Source organism: Anolis sagrei, chromosome 2, assembly GCF_037176765.1.
Source record: "Anolis sagrei isolate rAnoSag1 chromosome 2, rAnoSag1.mat, whole genome shotgun sequence".
Classification (NCBI taxonomy): domain Eukaryota; kingdom Metazoa; phylum Chordata; class Lepidosauria; order Squamata; family Dactyloidae; genus Anolis; species Anolis sagrei.
Genome location: NC_090022.1, coordinates 89,980,123 through 90,000,600, shown reverse-complemented (window position 1 = coordinate 90,000,600; position 20,478 = coordinate 89,980,123). Strand labels below are relative to the sequence as shown.

Here is a 20,478-nt window from a genome sequence, read left to right as displayed (position 1 = left end):
ATGGAGAAGCCATGGCCATTGTGTTAAGCTACATCACCAGTGGAACCTCACTCTGTGAATCAGTTGTGCACTGACCTCCACACATTAAAAAAACCCACGCACAGGCGTCTTCCAAAGAAAATAAAAACCAAGCAACCAAAGTCCCATGGCGATCAGCGAGTGGTGACGGGGGCAGGACTGTGAAATCTGGAAGCCCCTAGTCACAGACTGGCACATGGGCGGTGGGTACGGACTCAGTCGTTCTACCTCAAGGTCCGAGGCAGTTGAGTAGTTCGGCAGCTGTATCCGCGACTGAGCAGCCCTATTGAGGACCCACTCTGCTCACCCCACATGGGGAGGGGGCTAGAAAAGGTGCCCTAAACATAGTCTGCCTCACTTATCCCTGACTGGACTGCCGCGTCCAGTGGGGTCACCACCCTGCGGCCAAAAAAGGAAAATGAACTTCGGTACGTGGAACGTACGGACTCTGATGGACAACAGTGGCAGTGAACGCCCCGAACGCAGAACTGCCATCATTGCAAGGGAGCTGGGATGCTTCAACATCGACATAGCAGCCCTTCAGGAGACCCGGAGAGCAGGAGAGGGACAGCTGAAGGAAGAAAAAGGAGGCTACACCTTCTTCTGGAAGGGACTGCCCGAAAAAGACCAAAGAAAGCACGGAGTTGGCTTCGCCATCAGAAATGATCTGATGAAACATCTGTCCGAAGCACCCACTGGCATCAACGAATGACTCTCAACCCTCCGAATCGATCTTGCCAAAAACCAACGGGCAACCATCATAAGTGCCTATGCACCAACACTAGATGCTGGCGAAGACATCAAGGAGAAATTCTACTGTCAGCTGGACACCGTTCTATCGGGGATACCTAAGGAGGACAAAATCATCCTCCTGGGGGACTTTAATGCAAGAGTTGGGCGAGACTTCGACCTGTGGCCAGGGACCATAGGAAAAGACGGGGTTGGAAACAGCAACTCAAACGGCATCCTGCTTCTCACCAAATGTGCGGAGCATAACCTTGTCATCACCAACACGCTCTTCCACCAGAAAAACAAGTTCAAGATATCATGGAAGCACCCCCGGTCAAAGCATTGGCACCTCTTAGACTATGTAATCACACGCGTCAGAGACCGTCGTGACGTGCTCCTCACAAGAGCCATGACAGGTGCTGATGACTGCTGGACTGACCACAGGCTAATTCGATCCTCGATGGCTATCAAGATCGCTCCCAAGCGCAGACTCCAAGGAAGGAAGACAAGGCGCAAAATGAACACCCAAGCCCTTCAGGAGCCCTCCAGACGAGCCCATCTCCAAACAGCACTCAAGGACCATCTACCCACAGTACACCCCGAAAATGTCGAGGAACATTGGAACAAACTGAAGACCTCCATCATCCAAGCCTGCGAAGAAACTATTGGATACCAAGCCAAGAAACATCAAGACTGGTTTGATGAAAATGACATCGAGATCCAACAGCTAATTGACAAGAAAAGGAAAGCCTTCCAAGCATGGCAGAGAGACATCAACTGTGCTGCTAAGAAAAAGATCTATGCCAGTGCAAAAGCTGAAGTCCAAAGAAGGACAAGAGAACTCAAGAACATCTGGTGGACAAAGAAGGCTGAAGAAATCCAACACCTGGCAGATACCCATAATGCTCAGGGATTTTTCAAAGCCACAAAGGTCATCTATGGACCAAGAAACCATGGCATACAGCCTCTACGCTCATCAGATGGAACCAAACTCCTGAAGGACCAAAACTCAATTGCACTACATTGGAAAGAACACTACCAAAGCCTCCTGAACCGCAGCTCCAATGTGGCCGAAGAGGTCCTCTCACAAATCCCACAACAAGAAACCAGGGATGAGCTTGCAGCACTGCCTAGTCTGGAAGAAGTCAGCAATGCCATCAGCCAACAGAAGAATAACAAAGCCAGTGGACCAGATGGGATCCCTGCTGAAATCTTTAAAGAGGGAGGACCTGAGCTGACACACCAACTCCACCAGCTCATAGAAAAAGTGTGGGTGACCGAGAAAATCCCAGCAGATTTCAAGGACGCCACCATCATCACCCTCTTCAAAAAAGGGGAAAGAACAGACTGCGGAAACTATCGAGGTATCTCCCTTCTAACCTCCGCTGGGAAAATCCTCGCAAGAATCCTTGCAAACCGCCTTCTGCCCCTCTCAGAAGACACCCTCCCAGAATCCCAGAACGGCTTCTGCCCCTCCAGAGGAACCGTGGACATGATCTTCACTGCACGACAGCTCCAAGAAAAATGCAGGGAACAAAACCAACCTCTGTACATGGCCTTCATTGACCTTGCAAAGGCATTCGACACAGTGAATCGCAGCGCTCTCTGGACCATCCTCCACAAAATCGGGTGCCCTAACAAATTTGTGAACATCCTGCGGCTCCTCCATGATGACATGATGGCAACAGTCTTGGACAGCAATGGCTCCCAAAGTGACCCATTTAAAGTGGAATCCGGTGTCAAACAGGGATGTGTTATTGCCCCAACTCTATTCTCCATCTTCATCACTATGATACTTCACCTTGTTGATGGGAAGCTTCCCACCGGAGTGGAAATAATCTATCGGACAGATGGCAAGCTATTCAACCTCAGCAGACTGAAAGCTAAAACCAAGGTTACAACAACAGCTGTTATAGAACTCCAGTATGCTGATGACAATGTCGTCTGTGCGCATTCAGAAGAAGATCTACAAGCCACTCTATACACCTTCGCAGAAGCATATGAGAAGCTCGGCCTGTCACTGAACATTGAGAAAACCAAGGTGCTGTTCCAGCAGTCACCAGCCAATCCCTCTCCAATGCCAGTAATACAGCTTAATGGTGTAACATTAGAAAATGTGGACCATTTCCACTACCTTGGCAGCCACCTCTCCACCAAAGTCAACATCGACGCCGAAATACAACACCACCTGAGCTCTGCAAGTGCAGCATTTTCCAGAATGAAGCAGAGAGTGTTTGAGGACCGGGACATCCGTAGGGAGACCAAGGTGCTTGTCTATAAAGTTATTGTCCTCCCAACCCTGCTCTATGCCTGTGAGACGTGGACTGTCTACAGACGTCACATGCAGCTCCTGGAACGTTTCCATCAGCGCTGCCTCCGGAAAATCCTGCAAATCTCCTGGGAAGACAAGCGGACAAACGTCAGTATGCTGGAAGAAGCAAAGACCACCAGCATTGAAGCGATGGTCCTCCAACATCAACTCCGCTGGGCCGGCCACGTTGTCCGGATGCCTGACCACCGTCTCCCAAAGCAGCTGCTCTACTCCGAACTTAAGAATGGAAAACGGAACGTTGGTGGATAGGAAAAGAGATTTAAAGAAGGGCTCAAAGCCAACCTTAAAAACTCTGGCATAGACACTGAGAACTGGGAAGCCCTGGCCCTTGAGTGCTCCAGCTGGAGGACAGCTGTGACCAGCAGTGCTGCAGAATTTGAGGAGGCACGAGTGGAGGGTGAAAGAGAGAAACGTGCCAGGAGGAAGGCGCGTCAAGCCAACCCCGACCGGGACCGCCTTCCACCTGGAAACCAATGCCCTCACTGCGGAAGAAGATGCAGAGCAAGAATAGGGCTCCGCAGCCACATACGGACCCACAAGGAAATCCATAATGGAAGTCCATCTTACTCGTCCAACGAGGGATCGCCTAAGTAAGTAAGTAAGTAGTCTAAAATAATGTGACCAAATTGTTGACTCAGCACAGTTTCAGGGAGCATGTAAATTCATTTTTATATGCTCCCTGTTTCAGGATACCGTGTAAAATACTGGTTATATATCTTGGGCACGGGCTTTCTGAGGGAACATATTTTCTCATATAAGCCTGTTCAAGCTTTGAAATCTTCACTGCAAGTCTGGTTCTAAAGATTAGACAGACTGTAAATACACAAGTGTAAGTGTGCAAAAACAAGCAAAATTGCAGGGCTCCTTCTCAAGGGAGTGAAGGAAGAAGTCTCAGGGCATCAGTGGATGTTTCAGGGAATTGTATTGCTTCTTCAGGTATGTGTGTATGGTAGCTGAAGGGGGCGGGGTTGCAAATCTCAGGGCAGGTAGCACTGCAGGAAGGAAAACCATTATGTGTGTGTGTGTGTGTGTGGTGGCTTTAAAGCACCTATCTTCAGAGAAAGTAGGGCTCTATGGCTAAAATAAAACATTTATATGTATTTTGTGTTTGGTATAGTTCCAGTGTGTAATAAAAGGTTAGGGGCATGGGAAATGAACTGAAGGCCCCTTCTTCCATTTTTTTTGCAAGGTGGGACTAAAGTGGTAGTGTTGTAATTCACATACTTTCTTGATGCACCATTGCCGGCCACAACAATATAAAGCCAGATAGGGCAGTGGTGGCAGTGAGTTTTTTTTCATAAGCTGCAGAATCAGTGTAGAGAGACAAGAAAAACTCCCCATGCCATGCACATGGTGGAAAGGCTGCACATGCAGAAATGGTGGCAAATAGCTCCATCTACTAGGCATACTCTACCACCAACGACTGAAAGATGCTTTGCCATTTTTTCACTGTTTTTGACTTGCCATATTACCTGATTGCCTAGATTTTAACCAAAGTTTCAGCCCTATTGCTCAGATTGTTGCACTCCAGGCCAGGAAACATCTCTGGGCTTAACCACCACACCCCAGTCCAAGTTAAATCAGCAAAGCAGTTTATTAAAAAATATAAAAAGCACTGTGGCAAAAATAGTAAAAAAAATCCTTCAAAGTCTATACGTATAAAAAAGATACAAGGTCCAAGGTGCAAGAGTAATCCAAAATCCCAAAGCAAAAGGACATCCAGAACAGGAATGCAAGAAAACCAGGGGGTACAAGGCAGCATAGAATCCAATACAAAAATCCAGGAACAGTCCTTCAAACTTGGAAGCATGAAACAGGAGCAAAAACATGGAACTAAAATTCCCTCAAAAAGCTTGACTAGGAATTGGCAAGAGTTATTGCCTCAATTACCAATGTTGGCCAGACTGGCTGGAAAATCCCCCTACCCTCTCTAATGTACAAATGAAATCATGCCTCCTCCCATGACTTCCTGATATAGGTCTCTTCTCTAACAAGCGCTGTGACCTTTGGAAATTCTGTTGAGTAGCACGAAGTTTACAAAAATGGAGTCTCGTATCAACCAGTTCATAATTTGAAACTAATTATTCTCTCCACCTGGGATTTCAGCCTCTGAATTAGTTTCCCTAGAGAACGACTCTTCTGCACCATCTCAGCGCCTCTCTGGAATGTGACTTTCACTGACTGCTGGAGACACAAACTGATCATTTTCAGAACTTGAAATCTCATGTTGGCTCACAGGCTCACAGTTCTCATGATCCATTTCCCCATTTACATCGATATCAGACACAACCATGGGCTGAACTACAACACCAACTCCATTTGTCCCTAATAGCTGCCCTAAAGCAGTTCTTAACCCCCTGATAGCTCTGTGATATCACAAATGCCCAGCTATACGATTGGGATTTCCCTTGTGACATCACAAGGACCTGCAGCCTGGCTTCAGTTTTTGGTTTTGGCCCTGAAGTCCAAGGGAATGAGGTGCTGCTGACCTGGTAACACTGTTATGAGTTTGCCATAGAGCAAAGACTTCTTATTCAACTGAGCCCTAGGGCATATGTTTGGGTTGGGTTGTGCTTATAAATTTTTAATCAAGTTGAAGACAGCCATTTGTTTTGATTTTGTTTTAAATGAATTGTTATATCTGTTTTCTTTCACTTAACCTGTCTTATATTTTTTAACTGGTGCAGTTATTTTTTATTTTATTCTTAGCTCCTTGTAGTCCCATGTGTAGGAAGGAAGACGGGGTGTGTATCTAATTTATTTATTTATTTATTTATTTCATGTACTTATACCCCGCCCTTCTCACCCCCGAGGGGGGACTTAGGGCGGCTTACAAAAGGCCCATCTTGGTGCCTACCCAAATACAATAACATATAAAACCAGCAATTAAATGGTCAACAATTAAAACAATTAAAAACAACAATATATCACACAAACAATAGCCAATCTCAGACACTGCATTTGCCAACTCAGAATTCATATTTCGCTCTACCTTGTCCATTTCCTATCTATCGTCACAATCTCTTATTCATCTGCCAGATTGCCCAAACGCCTGGTCCCACATCCATGTCTTTGATTTCTTTCTGAATGAAAGGAGGGATGTTGCTGATCTGATCTCCCCGGGGAGTGAATTCCATAGGTGAGGGGCCACCACTGAGAAGGCCCTGCTCCTCGTCCCCAATCTCACTTGTGACAGAGGCAGGGTCGAGAGCAGGGCCTCCCCAGAGGATCTCAAACTCCAAGATGGGACATAAAGGGAGATGCGTTTGGACAGATAAGCTGGGCCGGAATCGTATATGGTTTTGTAGGTCAAAACCAGCACTTTGAATTGTGCTCGGAACTGGATCGGCAGCCAGTGGAGCTGACATAGCAGGGGGGTGATATGCTCCCTGTATGACGCTCCGGTGAGCAATCTGGCTGCCTCCCGCTGGACTAATTGAAGTTTCCGAACAGTCTTCAAAGGCAACCCCATGTAGAGTGCGTTGCAGTAATCTATCCGGGATGTAACAAGAGCGTGGACCACTGTGGCCAGATCCGACTTCCCAAGATACTAATAAATAAATAAGTGAGTAAACCAGCATAGAGTATACTGTTTCATAAGTCAACCTCATGCATATGTTGAGGGCAGATTTTGGGATCAAATTTATGGCTCCTTATATGACCCATGGATAAGTCAAGGGTCATTCTATGGAGGCAGAAAAAGTACCAGCATTGCCTCTGGGAGCACCCACCCCTGATCGCCACTGCTAATCCCCACCCAGTCATTCAAAGCAGCCAAAAGTGGCACCATGGAGGAAAAACTTGAGATCAGTGCTTGTTTTAGGTTCTCCCAGGACAGCCTGAGCAGTTGCTTTTCACCATTGTAATCAGAAAATGGGATGATTCTTTTTTGATAGAGTTAAGATAGAGTTCTTACATTGACCATGGATATGTTGAACCAGGTTTTTGTGGCTGAATTTTTTTTACAAAAATCTGGAGACTTATACATATGCAGTAAATATTTCTCATCACTGCCGATCTGATCATTGCAGGAGGATAATCCAGAGTCTAAATCTGAAAACATCTGAATACAAAGCATGTACATTTCTTCAATACTTTTTTGCAAATGTCACACTGTGACATTATCATTTTTGATGTCTAATTAACCCCCCCCCCCCCCATCAGATCTGGAAACAGAAACAATGGACAAATACAAGATTTTTTAAAGGAGAATTAAGATGGAGGACCTTGCAGTACCAGAGCCTGAACTAATTGCTTTGATAACAGGAAGAGAGTGTCTCTGGCCACAGCTACTGAGAGACAGAACAAGGCAGGTGGCAAGAGTTAAAGCGAAAGGGAGCAACAGATGTTATCTCCCAAATTTGGAACACTTCTGCACTTCTCAATTCTACTCAGAATACCCCAATTTCCATCAGTATATTGTACAGATAATTAATCTAAACCATCCAAGTCTTGGGGGGTAAGAGGAGGGGGAAGAAAAATAATTTGTTGAGCACATGTCTGTAATAGCCAGCTGTTTATAATAATCTGACTAGTGCAAAAATAATTTTCCCACTTTTAACAGTCTATTAAATTCCATTTCTCAGTCACTTTTATTTGCATTTTAGGGGCAAAATAATTGGATTCTGTGACCATTGGATGGAGACGAAGGTCTAATAGCTGTTCTGGACCTTCTGAAAGGAAGGGAACAAACTGAGCCAGGGCAACCATTGCAAAAAAGAAGTGAGGAATATTTGCAGTGTGACAAACTGAAGAGTCACATACCATTTCCCCTCATTAAAGAATAATGATGTTGCTAAATGTCAAGCTACATGTTGAGTTAATAATATTTAAAAACAACAACTGTGTTAAAATTGGCATAATATTTTCCAAGCTAGAACATTGTTGTAGAATGTGAAATCCATCTGGATTATCCTTTTGGCCATTTGATGAACTATGTTAGAATAGGGCCATGCTGTAGAACCTAGAGATTCTCTAAAATGTCATATTTATCAAATCTATGAATAATCAAATCAGCACAAGTTAAACCACTCATTTGGGGAGGTGACAGTGTATGGTCTTCTGCCTTCCTCTAGTACATACATATTAATTGCAATATATAATAAAAAACCTAAATTATCTTTCTTTATTCTCCATAGTATTGAATACTACGTATCATACAATTCTACACTAACAGCTACTGTAACTCCCAGTCAATACTAAATTACTGATTATTGTTCAGGCTCCTTTTCTGCCCTTCCTTTTGTTGAGTGAATGCTCTTTTAGACTCAGCCTTCTCATGTCACACTATTCTCCACTATTTGTCCATGTTCTTTCTTCTCTCAGTCTGTCGCATTTTATACCCCCCCCCCCTACACACAAACAAACAAATAAACATTTTCAGTCTTCCTGGACCAACTCATATGCAATTGTTCTGCAAATGTGTTGAATCAGCACATAAACAGAAGAGTGTATTAGCCCAGGGCCCTTCCATATAGCCCTATATCCCAGAATATCATGGTAGAAAATCCCACGATATCTGTTTTGAACTGGGTTATCTGCGTCCACACTCAGATAATGTGGGATTTTCTGCATTGATATTCTGGGGTATAAGGCTATCTGGAAGGGCCCCTAATTTCACTGTTCTCTGATACCTGGGTGAGCCTACATCCCTTTTTACATGTTGTTGTTGCTGTAGTTGTTTATTTATTTGCCACTTTTTTGCTCTTAAAAAGGCTCAGTGATAATTTCTATTTGATATTGATTCAAATATTACAGTGTTTTGGGAGTGGTCTAACTCAAGGCCTTCCCTAGCTTAAATCCACTGATCAAATGAATAGTCATGTCATGAAAAGCATTTTTTTTTAAAAAAAGAGAGAGTCTATATTAGTCTACATCAGGCTGATGCTGGAGCTGATACTTCAGGTCTTAGACATGTATTTTTTGAGCTGGATAAGATGCAAATCCCAAAGTCTATGGCCTCCAATGGCAGGCTTTCTTGTTGTGGTTCCTAAATGTCACTCCCTGCCAACATTGCTTTCAACTGCCATGTCTGTTTTATTATGCAATGCATGTCCTTTGAACTAAACTCCACATTTGCATAAATCATTACTTAAACAATTAAGAACAACAACCTAGGAATAACTAATGGATGCTTACCTTTTTGACTTCATATTTAATGGCCAGCTTGATTCTGCTTAGACTTGGGCGATGGTTTTCTGACCATGATTGTACAGTCACGTCTCCATTCAGAATAGCCTCCACTTCTTCTGTGTCCCTGCAGAGATCCAGCACACCCACCACAAAATCCTTGCATTGCATAGATAACTTCCTATAATCATTCTAATGAAACAGAAAAAAACAAATGTTTTAACATTGCAGAATGAAACCTGGTTGAAAAAAACTACCTTAAAACTTGACTAAGATACAGCTATGTGTAGTCAGTCACATTATACTGTATTGTGACCCAGGAGAGATGAATGCTGCTCCGTGGTACAAAACTAGCACCAGTGTTTGGATCATTTCAGTGCCTAGTCAAAACTTGGCTTTTTAATTAAAGGCTTTTGCTATCCAATTCTATCCAGGCAACATATGTTCTATGCTATATCAACTACTTAGTTGAGTATACTTAACAAATTAACTTCTCAATGACTAACCCTCCCACCCCCTTGCCACCACTAAACATTATGGAAATGGCATTCACCAGTCACCACCAGCAGAATGAATTTCTTTCTCTTCATACAGCTCTACAAAGTGTGAGTGGGTTGGGGGGAATTGGGATTATGTCATTATTGTAATTATGTGTTCTATCACAACATACCATTATAGTGTGGTTATTCCCATATAACTGTCATAGTAACATTATGTGGAATCATGAGGTTTGTAGTTTAATGACACCCAAGAGCACCCTGGCTGAGAACTCTAAATGTCCTTCAAACCCCAGGATGCAACCATTGCAATAAAACTGAACTCATAGTGCTATATTTGTGTAGTATGAGACAACCCCTGGTTTGATAACTGCATGTACTAGATAAGTGAACACTTCTCAAGTAAGACATGCTTGTACAAGAATATAAAAACAGTTGGGAAAGAATCTGGATTTCCTTCACACTTTCACATCAAGACTGTAGTTAGAAATGGGGCAACGTTTGTTTGATTTACATTTGATTCTCACTTCATAATATGAGAACCAGAATGCTCCTGTTTCTCCTCTTCAGCTTTCTTTATTTTACTATGAAAAATCATCAAATTGTTCAACAAAATCAAGAATGTGAATTAAAATGTGCACATTAAAGAAAATTCTTCACAAAAAGGCAGATATTAGGGTAAATGTGCTTGCAAAAAGTGCACACATTGCATATAAATTGTTTATAGAGAGGCTCCAAATTTTCATGTGCACATAAATGCACAGTAAAAGGCATACAAATTTTTATCTCAACTAGGGATGCAATTTTTCCCTTGTTTCCTTTTTACATGAAAGGAGAAATAATTTGGAAAGTTTTTTCTTCACTACAGGAAAAAATGTTTTTTTTTCCTAGTATTTTTCTAGTATTTGGATGTTGCAATATTTCTGAGAAATCTATCAATACAGAAATATAAATGATTTTTCTGAGTTAATGTTTTTGCATGTGTTTTTCTATACAAAAAAAGTTATGCAGAAAACCCATGAAGATTTCTTCACAATGTGTGATTACTGTAAGAAAACCACTTAAAAATCATGCCACTGCATTATTCTTCCTGACAGGATTTCCTGAGCATTAAGAAACACTTTTTTTGGTCAAGAAAAAAATCTATTTTCTCCCCTATTTGTAGGAAGGAAGTTTTTTTAAAGTTGATCCTAGATTAGCAGAGATTGGAGAAAACTGAATGGCTCAGTCCCTTGATAGCAGAGGATTTCCAGAGAGAAGTATGCGGTGCCATGTCTCATTTTATTGCTGCCCTAAACCATTAAAAACAGAAGGAATAGATGAAAGAAAAAGAGGAAGCAAAGAGTAATCGCATCAGCAAGTGAACTAATGATCTGACAGAATCTTTCCGGTTCATACTTCATAGCTCTGCTAAGGGTATGGATGAAGGGCAGCCACAATATCTCAGGGAAACAAAGCTCTGTGGACATGTTTAGTTTAGAGAAAACAAGGGAGATACCCTCCAAACCAGCATTTGGAGATTATCCTGCTCCTTGTACCTTTATCATCCCTACTCACCGTCTTTTTTTTTTTTGGCTGTAATTAAAGGAACAGCAGTGTGTGTGTGTGTGTGTGTGGATAGATGGGAAAGAAATACAATTGACCTGCAGAATTTGTGAATTTGGGATTCATGTATTTGATTATTTGTGGGTCCCTTTCCCCGCAGGCTCCAGAAGCATGCAAGGCAAAGGCATGTGCTCCACAACAGAGAAATTCCTTTTCCTCATTCTGAAGCAGCTCAGTTGCGATGCCCCCTTTTAAAGAAGACAACCTTCGTAACCTCCCAAGGTCTGGTGCTCAATGAGATATTGGGAGGTAGAGGAGATAAAAATTACTACAACCATTATTTGCAAATATAGGATCTGCATGTGACTATGTGGAAAGGGAGCATCACACCAAATGAAGTTCCACATAGGGTTCTTATAGTTTTGCAGGTACAATTCAGTTTACAACAACATCCTTGTTCTCATGCTCCCCCCCCCCCCCCCCTTGTTTCATCCTGCACATGGCACCATTTGGTCAGATGCTTATAAAAACAGCCCAGGAAAGCACAATTCTTGATTACCATCATTCAATATATCAAATATACCATCTGGATGTTTTGAAGGTTCAATTTGGCCCAATCGATCAAAATCAAACTACATCAAAATGCCATTTTTAATTCCCATATCTAAGACTGCTGTCTCTAAGGCAGTGGTTCTCAACCTGTGGGTCCCCAGTGTTTTGGCCTACAACTCCCAGAAATCCCAGCCAGTTTACCAGCTGTTAGGATTTCTGGGAGTTGAAGGTCAAAACATCTGGGGACCCACAGGTTGAGAACCAGTGCTCTAAAGTTTTATTGACTGCTTGTGTGAATTCCTGGGTCGCATACACTTTTTTGCATCTCTAAGAAAAGGTAATGGTCTGTTTATTGCCTGCTTCTCTTCTTTCAACTGCTATTTGTCTTTGATCTCTGTGTGTTTCTTATGGCTAGATTCTTCTAACACTAAGACTAAGGCAGATTTATTTGATCAAACTATTCTTCATACTATTGCTATTTATTAATCAAGTTAAAACACATTAAATAGGCATCTCTTGTCCCCTTCAATACCACCCATTTCTTCCCATCTACTACTTCAGCCTTTCTTTTCTTTTCCTTTTCTTTATGCAAGAACCGAGTTGCCATATTTGGTTTCTCTATCTTCACTGGCTATCTGAGCTGAGTATAAGGAGGCCTCCTCAGGAGCTCTCCTCATACTCAGAAGACCTCCTCAGACAATGACTACTTCTCTGAGAAGGTCTCCTGTTTGGGAAGGTGGGCCAGTTAGCAAGATGGCAGACTCGTCCTAGACCCTGGTGCCATGCCCCTACCTCAGCTTGACCTTGGTGGTAGTGTCTGGAGAACCAGGGCAGGAGCAGTTAAGAGAAAGAACTGCTGCTGATATAAGAGGAAGCTGAGGCAAAGGAAGCTGAAGCTGCTAGCCCAGCTCAGAGTCTTTCCCTGTACTAAGTCTTGGCCAACTCCACAGGCCGTGGGTGGCCTGTGGAGTTGGCAGCATCCAGTGCTTCATTGCTTCTTCACTTCCATGAAAGGAACACAATGCAGAGCTTCTAAGTGCAATGGGCAGGTGAGAGCATAAGCAGCCCAGCTAGTGAAGAGAAAGAAAAGAAAGAAACAAAACCCAGCCAGCCTGTGTAAGGCATCCAGAGTTGGTGGGCAAGGGAGATCATTGCCGCTCAGCTCAGGTGTAGCCCACCCACCCAATGAAGAGACAAAAACCAAATCTTGCCAAACTTTTTAAAAACTCTCGAAATCCTTAGTACTAAAAATATATAGTGTGATGTTTGAAAATATCACACACACACAATCATACAACCTGAGAAATCAGGTGTAGAAAAGTTGCCAGTGACACCCACTCCTCTCTTCTCTATGCCAGTTATTGACTAGTTGCATAGAAAAGCCTACTGATTTATCAATAAGGCTCTGGGGATAGTTTTAAAATGATAAATTTTTTTTATTAAAGAACAAGATTGAGAAAAGGAAGAGAATTGAGGGACATCATTGAAAGTTTTTCTTTATTTCAATTAGATCATTTTTTTAAAAAAAGTGGGAAGGATGACAACAAATGGTATAAGTTTTCAACATATTTTCAATCTCTTGGAATCATGTCTTTCAATATCAAACATATCATTATTGAGTCATAATAATTGAACCAAGTGTTACCAGCTGAAATCTGTTGGTTAGCACTAGGTGCAGAAGAGTCAAAGGAAAGTATTTCTCCATGCAATGCTCATAATTTATGAAATTTGTCATCAGAAAAAATTGCCAGACAGCAACTCCAATCAGCTCTAGTCAGTGATGATGGAAGTTACACTATTATAACATTTAAAGAATATCACAGTTTCATAATAGATCTTCATTCATTAATCAATAGATCTTAATGGATCTTCATTGCTCAGTTTGTCCAGTGTTGTAGCCTACATGTCACAAGGTCAGTGAAGAATAAAGATTGTCTGATTTATCCCTGCTTCTCTACTGACATCTTAAATACATCTAAAATCATTTGGATAGAGCAATAGTGCATAAGTGCAACGTTCTGGCTTGCAAAACAAAAGAATTGTTGCAAAACATTTATTTTATTTTGGCATAGCAGTCCTAGCACCCAGGCAAATCTGTAATTAATTATCATAGAAAGCAGAGTGTGAAAATGCCGGTGGAGGTTAAGAAATGTCTATGTTTATAAAGTCACAAGATTCAAAATTATCATGCAGAACCACTTGTTTGCATCATTTGACTTGCAGCAATATACAGCAATCCAATGTCTCTGTCCTTATTATGCCCCTTACAGCAGTCTGCTTTACGAATATTATCAATGGTTTATTTCATTTGACAGTATGTCTACAGGTAAAGTAAACCATGAAAGGGCATGAGATGGCACTTTTATGATACAGGAAAATGTCGAGGAACAAAATGTTATTACATGACCCATGATTAGCCTTAAGAAGCTGCATTACATTCATGCACTTAGCTTCCTAAATCACATTTGAAAACAAAATATTCAGCAACAGTGCATGAAAAGAATTGACATGGATGCTGTAAAATGATTAAATGTGTTTTTGTTGATCTTAATAAAAAATAGAATGGAGAACACTCCAAATGAAGCATATCTGAACCATGAAAGTAAAAGAAGAACTTTGCAAAATTTCCATTGCTATTGAACATTCTGGTTCTGGGACTCTTATTTCCCAAAAGAACCCTTCCCACCTTTAAAGTATATACTTTCTCTGTGAGGTAGGTGCATGAGCTGTTTTGATTCTCATTTGTAAAGAGAAAAAGTAGGGTATAAATAAATATAATAAACATAACAACAACAACAACAACAACAGCAGCAGCAGCAGCAGCAACAGCCATGAAGGTGGGAGAAGCTACCATAAACTCCAACTGTCCAAATCTGGGAAATATGTCTTTAATTAATCCTCTATCATCCCTTTTTTCATCTACTTTAAAATTTCCCATTTTTTCTTCCCTTTTACTACCTATTTCCCCTTACTTCTTCTGCAGAAAACCGAATTCAAAATGCTAAAGCAGTGGAAAAGGAATGAACAAAATCTTGGCTTTCCAGGAGACTCTCACAAAAGCAAGCTGCTTCCTCATTTTTATAACTCTGTAATGTGGCTTTCCACTTGTGCCCCCATTTTCATCTGTGAAATGTTGGATGGTATGAACTACTGCTCATAATCTGGAATGCATCGCCGTGCGTGCCAATGAAAATATCTGCAAGTGCTAACAGAAGGGGTTAGTAAGATTTGAAGGCATAGTTTATGAAACTTAGCCAGATTTGTTCCAGAGGCAAAACCACCACATATTGAGCATTGTTAGATCTCATCAAAGGCTCACATCAAAAGTGGCATAACATATGCAGGTGGAAGGAAAAACTTCTTGATAGTAAAAGCTGTTTGGCAATGGAATATGCTGCCTTGGAGTTCAGTGAAGTCTCCTTCTCTGAAGGTTTTTAACCAGAGGCTGGATGTCTATCTCTTGGGGCTGCTTGATTATGTGTTCCTTGGTGAAGATTCAGATTCTCAAGGTTTGCAGCAAACTACTGAGCATTATAGTTGGTCCCTAGATGCCTTTGATTAGTTCAAGAATAGCAGACAATCCTTTGGATTTCTAGTTTTTTATTCTAGGTAAAACAGACAGGAAAAATAATCTAAATATTGTTTTCTTCCATAATGTGCAACATCAATTTTACAAAACTCAGACATAAAGGCTTTGAAATGAGTAATTTCCTGCTCCTTTTTGACCCCATGGAGATTAGAAATATCTAACTTTGCTGTTCTGAAAAAGCCACTTGCACTTGCCATTCATTGCAATTTAGCTGAGTAGCTTGTAATTATCTGCTGATTATGTTCTAAATGAACTCTCTAGTGCTGCTACATCTGTTCAAAGCCACACACATTTATCTGAGTTCTGAAGGAACCCAAAGAGCCTTGCTTTTTAAACATTTGTATGAAGGGGTACAATGAAAACAAGTGAGCAACTGTAGCCAATTAATAAGAGAAGAATACTTTTAAAATGAGATGTTAATAGTATGAGAGGCTGCTTTAAGCAGCCTGAGTCTCTTTGACATTAATAGCTATTTACTACTGGGATGTGGCAAAAAGATAACACTGGGAGGCAAGGTACTGATGCACCCTAACTTAGATAAGAAATATTTTATTTATCTTGTCAGGGGCAGACCAAACAGTTGCATTGCATTTTTTAACAAAACAAACAAAACACAAAGTTTGCAAGCTTGGTAGTTGATTAAATGTCCTTTGACCAGTAGCTGACCACTTGGAGTGCCTCTGGTGTTGCTGCAAGAAGGTCCTCCATTGTGCATGTGGCAGGGCTCAGGTTGCATTGCACTAGGTAGTCTGTAGTTTGCTCTTCTCCACACTCACATGTCATGGATTCCACTTTGTAGCCCCATTTCTTAAGGTTGGCTCTGCATCTCGTGGTGCCAGACTACACTCTGTTCAGCACCTTCCAAGTCACCCAGTTTTCTCTATGCCCAGGGGGAAGTCTCTCATTTGGTATCAGCCATTGATTGAGGTTCTGGGTTTGAGCCTGCCACTTTTGGACTCACGCTTGCTGAGGTGTTCCAGCGAGTGTCTCTGTAGATCTTAGAAAACTATTTCTTGATTTAAGTCATTGACGTGCTGGCTGGTATCCAAACAGGGGATGAGCTGGACATGTCACTGCCTTGGTCCTTTCACTATTGATTGCTACTTCCCGGCGGATGTCAGGTGGTGCAATATTGGCTAAACAGTGTAATTTCTCCAGTGGTGTAGGGTGCAGACACCCTGTGATAATGTGGCATGTTTCATTAAGAGCCACATCTACTGTTTTAGCGTGGTGAGATGTGTTCCATACTGGACATGCATACTCAGCAGCAGAGTAGCATAGCGCAAGGGCAGATGTCTTCACTGTGTCTGGTTGTGATCCCCAGGTTGTGCCAGTCAGTTTTCGTATGATATTATTTCTATTTATTTATTTAATTAATTAATTTCGCGCATTTCTACCCCGCCCTTCTCAACCCCCTATGGGGGACTCAGGGCAGCTTCCAGCCGGCACAATTCGATGCCTACAGTTACACAAAAATACATATCAACAATAATTATAAATAATTAAACATAAAATTATTACAATAAAATCTCATTTTAAAATGTGCCCACTTTTTGCTTGATATTCAGGCAGTGCTTCTTGTAACGTCAGGGCACGGTCCAGAGTGACTCCCAGATATTTGGGGAACATGATATTTGGGGACATCCTCCTCACAGGATTGCAAGACATCCTGGCGTCCCCTGGGCAATGTCTTCATAGGCGGCTGATTCTCTCACTCCAGAAGCGACCAGATAAGAAATGCTTATACTTCATTAGTTGCCCTGTTCTGAATTGAGAAATATATGTAGTAAATTGGTGGCAATAATCCTTAGGTGATGTGCTACTATTATATATCCTTTTAAACAAGAAGAGTTCCGCTGGATCAAACTCTGAAGGCAAGCATAAGTTACCATTTTCTTCACTGGTTCTAGGGTTGCTAGGTCATTTCAAGTCAGAATAAAGGGTGTGTGGTGTCACAAGTTTAATGTTGCAAAGAGAACTCCCTCATAAGAATCAGTCAAGATTTTTCAGATTACACCATTCACATCCAAAACTTCATGTATAAATAAATACTATATATACACACGTGCACGCATATACCTTTCAAGGCAAAATAAAATCCACAAAACAGTAATATTTTTATTGGCCAACAAAAATGTATATATCCTTTCTCAGAAACACAGAAATGCTTTCAGGGCTTTATTGGCTTCCTCATCAGGCAAAATATGTTAAAATCTGGATCCGAAAGCATCCTGGGGTAAATCTTTTTAATTGGCCTTCTGCTTCTACAAGAGTTCCAAGTCTCGGTGAGTCTAAAAGTCACCAGGTAGTGATCTGATCATGACAACAGAACTATGGAAAGTTCCTCCACACATAGATCACTGCTATCCTGTCCAGTACAGAAAAAAAAACAAGGTCAAGAGTGGGTTCTGTGACATTGGTGGCAACAAATGGTATTTGGGATCCATGCTTGACATGGGAACATGAAGTCTTGAGCTGTTTCTGAAAGATCAATCTCAGAATGGACATTGAATTTTCCCAGGACAACAAGTTGGGGGAGACTCAAACAATGCCACAGAGACCATCTCAGTCAGCTAAGGAAGGGAGACTACTGAGCAACAAGGTGAGCAATACATCTACTGAAACACTATTCTGTCCCAGGCACCCACTTCAAAAACACACACTTGAACCCAGCGGACTGTGGCACAGGTAGATGGAATTCTAATGGACTACTGCACCTTCTCCATTTTGCAGGCTTCACTGGGTGCTGTACAGAGAAACGGGGGGGGGGGGGGGGAGCTGAGAGAGTAAAACCACTCTAGTTTAATTCAGAAAAGTCTCTGTTATGCTAATCAGGTATGCCTTCTCCTTCAGTATGAGGTCTTAGATCAAATGCCTCCCCCCCCCCCCCCCAATTACTATTTTGACTTTGATCAGAAATTTGAATGCTTGGATATTTGAATGCTTGGGTAGGGAAATGGTTGTAGTAGGCAGGGGCAGCTGGGGCCATGAGATAGTATTGGTACTTCCCTCTCTCTGTGGAATGACCATCAACTTTTCTATAGGTCATCTCAAAATCCATAGTTTTAGGTCCTAAAATCTGCCCTTGAGGTTGACTTATACATGAGTATATTCAGTAGGCCTATTCTTGTGGGAACTCACCAACAGGATTTTGGACAGCATTTCAGAGTATCAGGCATGCACCATACAGTATACTTAGCATTTAGTAGCACATCTGATTTGTGAACCTCATCCATTTCATTGTTCCACATCCCTCCCATAGTTCAAATGACTAAGTAGAAAATTATATTTGGAGGCTAACAATCAATTTTCAGTAACTAACAATCCAACTCATTTTCAAAATGAGCATTTTAGCATTAGTTTCCCAAGTAAAATTCAGTAAATAAGAAAACTAAACCAAGGACACAATCGTTCAGTGCATGTAGAGAACCAGTGTAACATATCTTGATTATCAGTGCCAGTTTTCAAAGGAAGTATTATTTTAATATCTCAAGTGCTTATAAATATTTACCAAACAATCCTGAGCTAAAATATGCATAGTATGCATTTGCCAAATTGGATTTCCTTTCACTTATTTATTTTGTCTACAGATTGCCATATGTTTGGAAAGCAGTCAAGTTCTGAATCTGCCTGCAAGAGAGTGGGCGAGATTATAAGCCATTCAACAAGGAAAATAGAATTGAGAAAGAACACTGAAATTGTTTGCAGTTAGCTATCAGTGATCAGAGATTTTACTTCATAGGGCTGAAATGAGGACGAAGCAGGGAGCAGACAAGCTATGTGTGCCAATGACATTTGATGTTTTCTTTTCCATCATTTGACCTCCTTTCTTGCATCAGTCTTCATTATGATAATTGTATCAAAATACAATTATACTAATACTCGTGTTATAAATATGAATTTATTCCATATTTTTAAAAATCTAGGTAGCTGTTGGAGACTGTTCAAAACAATTTTCAAAAAGAAGACATATGTTTCTCATAGGCCTGGGTAACAACGGAAAAATTTGTTTCTAAAATCGATTCGTTTTTTGGGGGGTTTTGCGTTTCGATATTTAAAAGAATTCCGAAATTTTTCTTTTAAAAAGTTCGATATTTACGAAATTTCGTAAATGTTAAAAAAATTACGAAACATTAACGAAACAAATACAAAACAATAACGAATCGATTTGTTAATGGCGGACGCGACCATGCAATACGCTAAAAAACCTCCAAATGGGACAGGGGGAACTTCTGAAGCTTCCCTCTCCCTCTGTTGTTGACTGTTGGTGTGATATTATAATTTTTTTTCACTAATTAAACAAAAAACAACTATAAAACTTGCCCCAGACATGCGGAAATAATAACGAAACGACCTCAAACAGATAACGAAACGAATACATAACGAATCTGAAGCATTTACGAAACGAATTTAAAAATTTGTTTCGTTTTTAAGTTGCTCCAGAATGGTTCGTTATTGCTTCGTTATAAAAAAAATAACGAATTTTTAACGAATTACGAATTAACGAAACGAAACCGCCCAGCCCTAGTTTCTCAGGCCATTTCCCACCTGGGTACTACTGCTAACTGTGTTTCAAATTTCTACATGTATATATGTTGTTCAAAGATTTTTTCCATTTTCCATTGCATGTTAAATGACAGCACTATCCTAAGACTGCCTCACTTGTACTATACTTGTGAGGAAATAAGAAGTCCATAAGGCTTCTGAAGAGCAAGATGTGATGTTAAGTATGACAGTCAACTTCATCATGCAGGCTAATTTGCGCTTTGTATGCTGCTTGCTCTCCCCTTTCGCCATGGAGTCCATTACACAAAGTACATCTACTTCCAGTGGGGTTTCATGGCAAAAGGGGAAAGCAAGCAGTGTACACTGCCATAGCAACAACATGGGAGGCTTCCCATGTTACTTTTGCTACAATAGAAGGGAACCAGGCAGCAAACGCTTCCCCCCAAGGGATGGAGTCAGTGGTAAGTTGAGTGAGTGGGGCGTGGGGTGATGGTTCTCCACACCTCTCACCAGGAGCCCAAAGATTAACCACAATGTGTGGTGAATCCCTACTTAATGTGATAAGATCCAGTGTGAATACA

At 41.4% G+C, this 20,478-nt stretch overlaps 1 protein-coding gene across 3 annotated transcripts in view; it reads right to left on the bottom strand.

The window, feature by feature from the left end:
* Positions 1–20,478, bottom strand: part of TRPC7 (transient receptor potential cation channel subfamily C member 7) — a 168,778-nt gene that overhangs the window by 86,413 nt on the left and 61,887 nt on the right. For 2 of the 3 annotated variants that reach the window (XM_060765327.2, XM_060765328.2), the window contains exon 3: positions 9,218–9,400. The exons of the other annotated variant lie outside the window; for it this stretch is intronic. In XM_060765327.2, the coding sequence (XP_060621310.1) occupies positions 9,218–9,400 (183 nt within the window). The remainder of the gene's footprint in view (positions 1–9,217; positions 9,401–20,478) is intronic. 3 annotated transcript variants of the gene reach the window in all.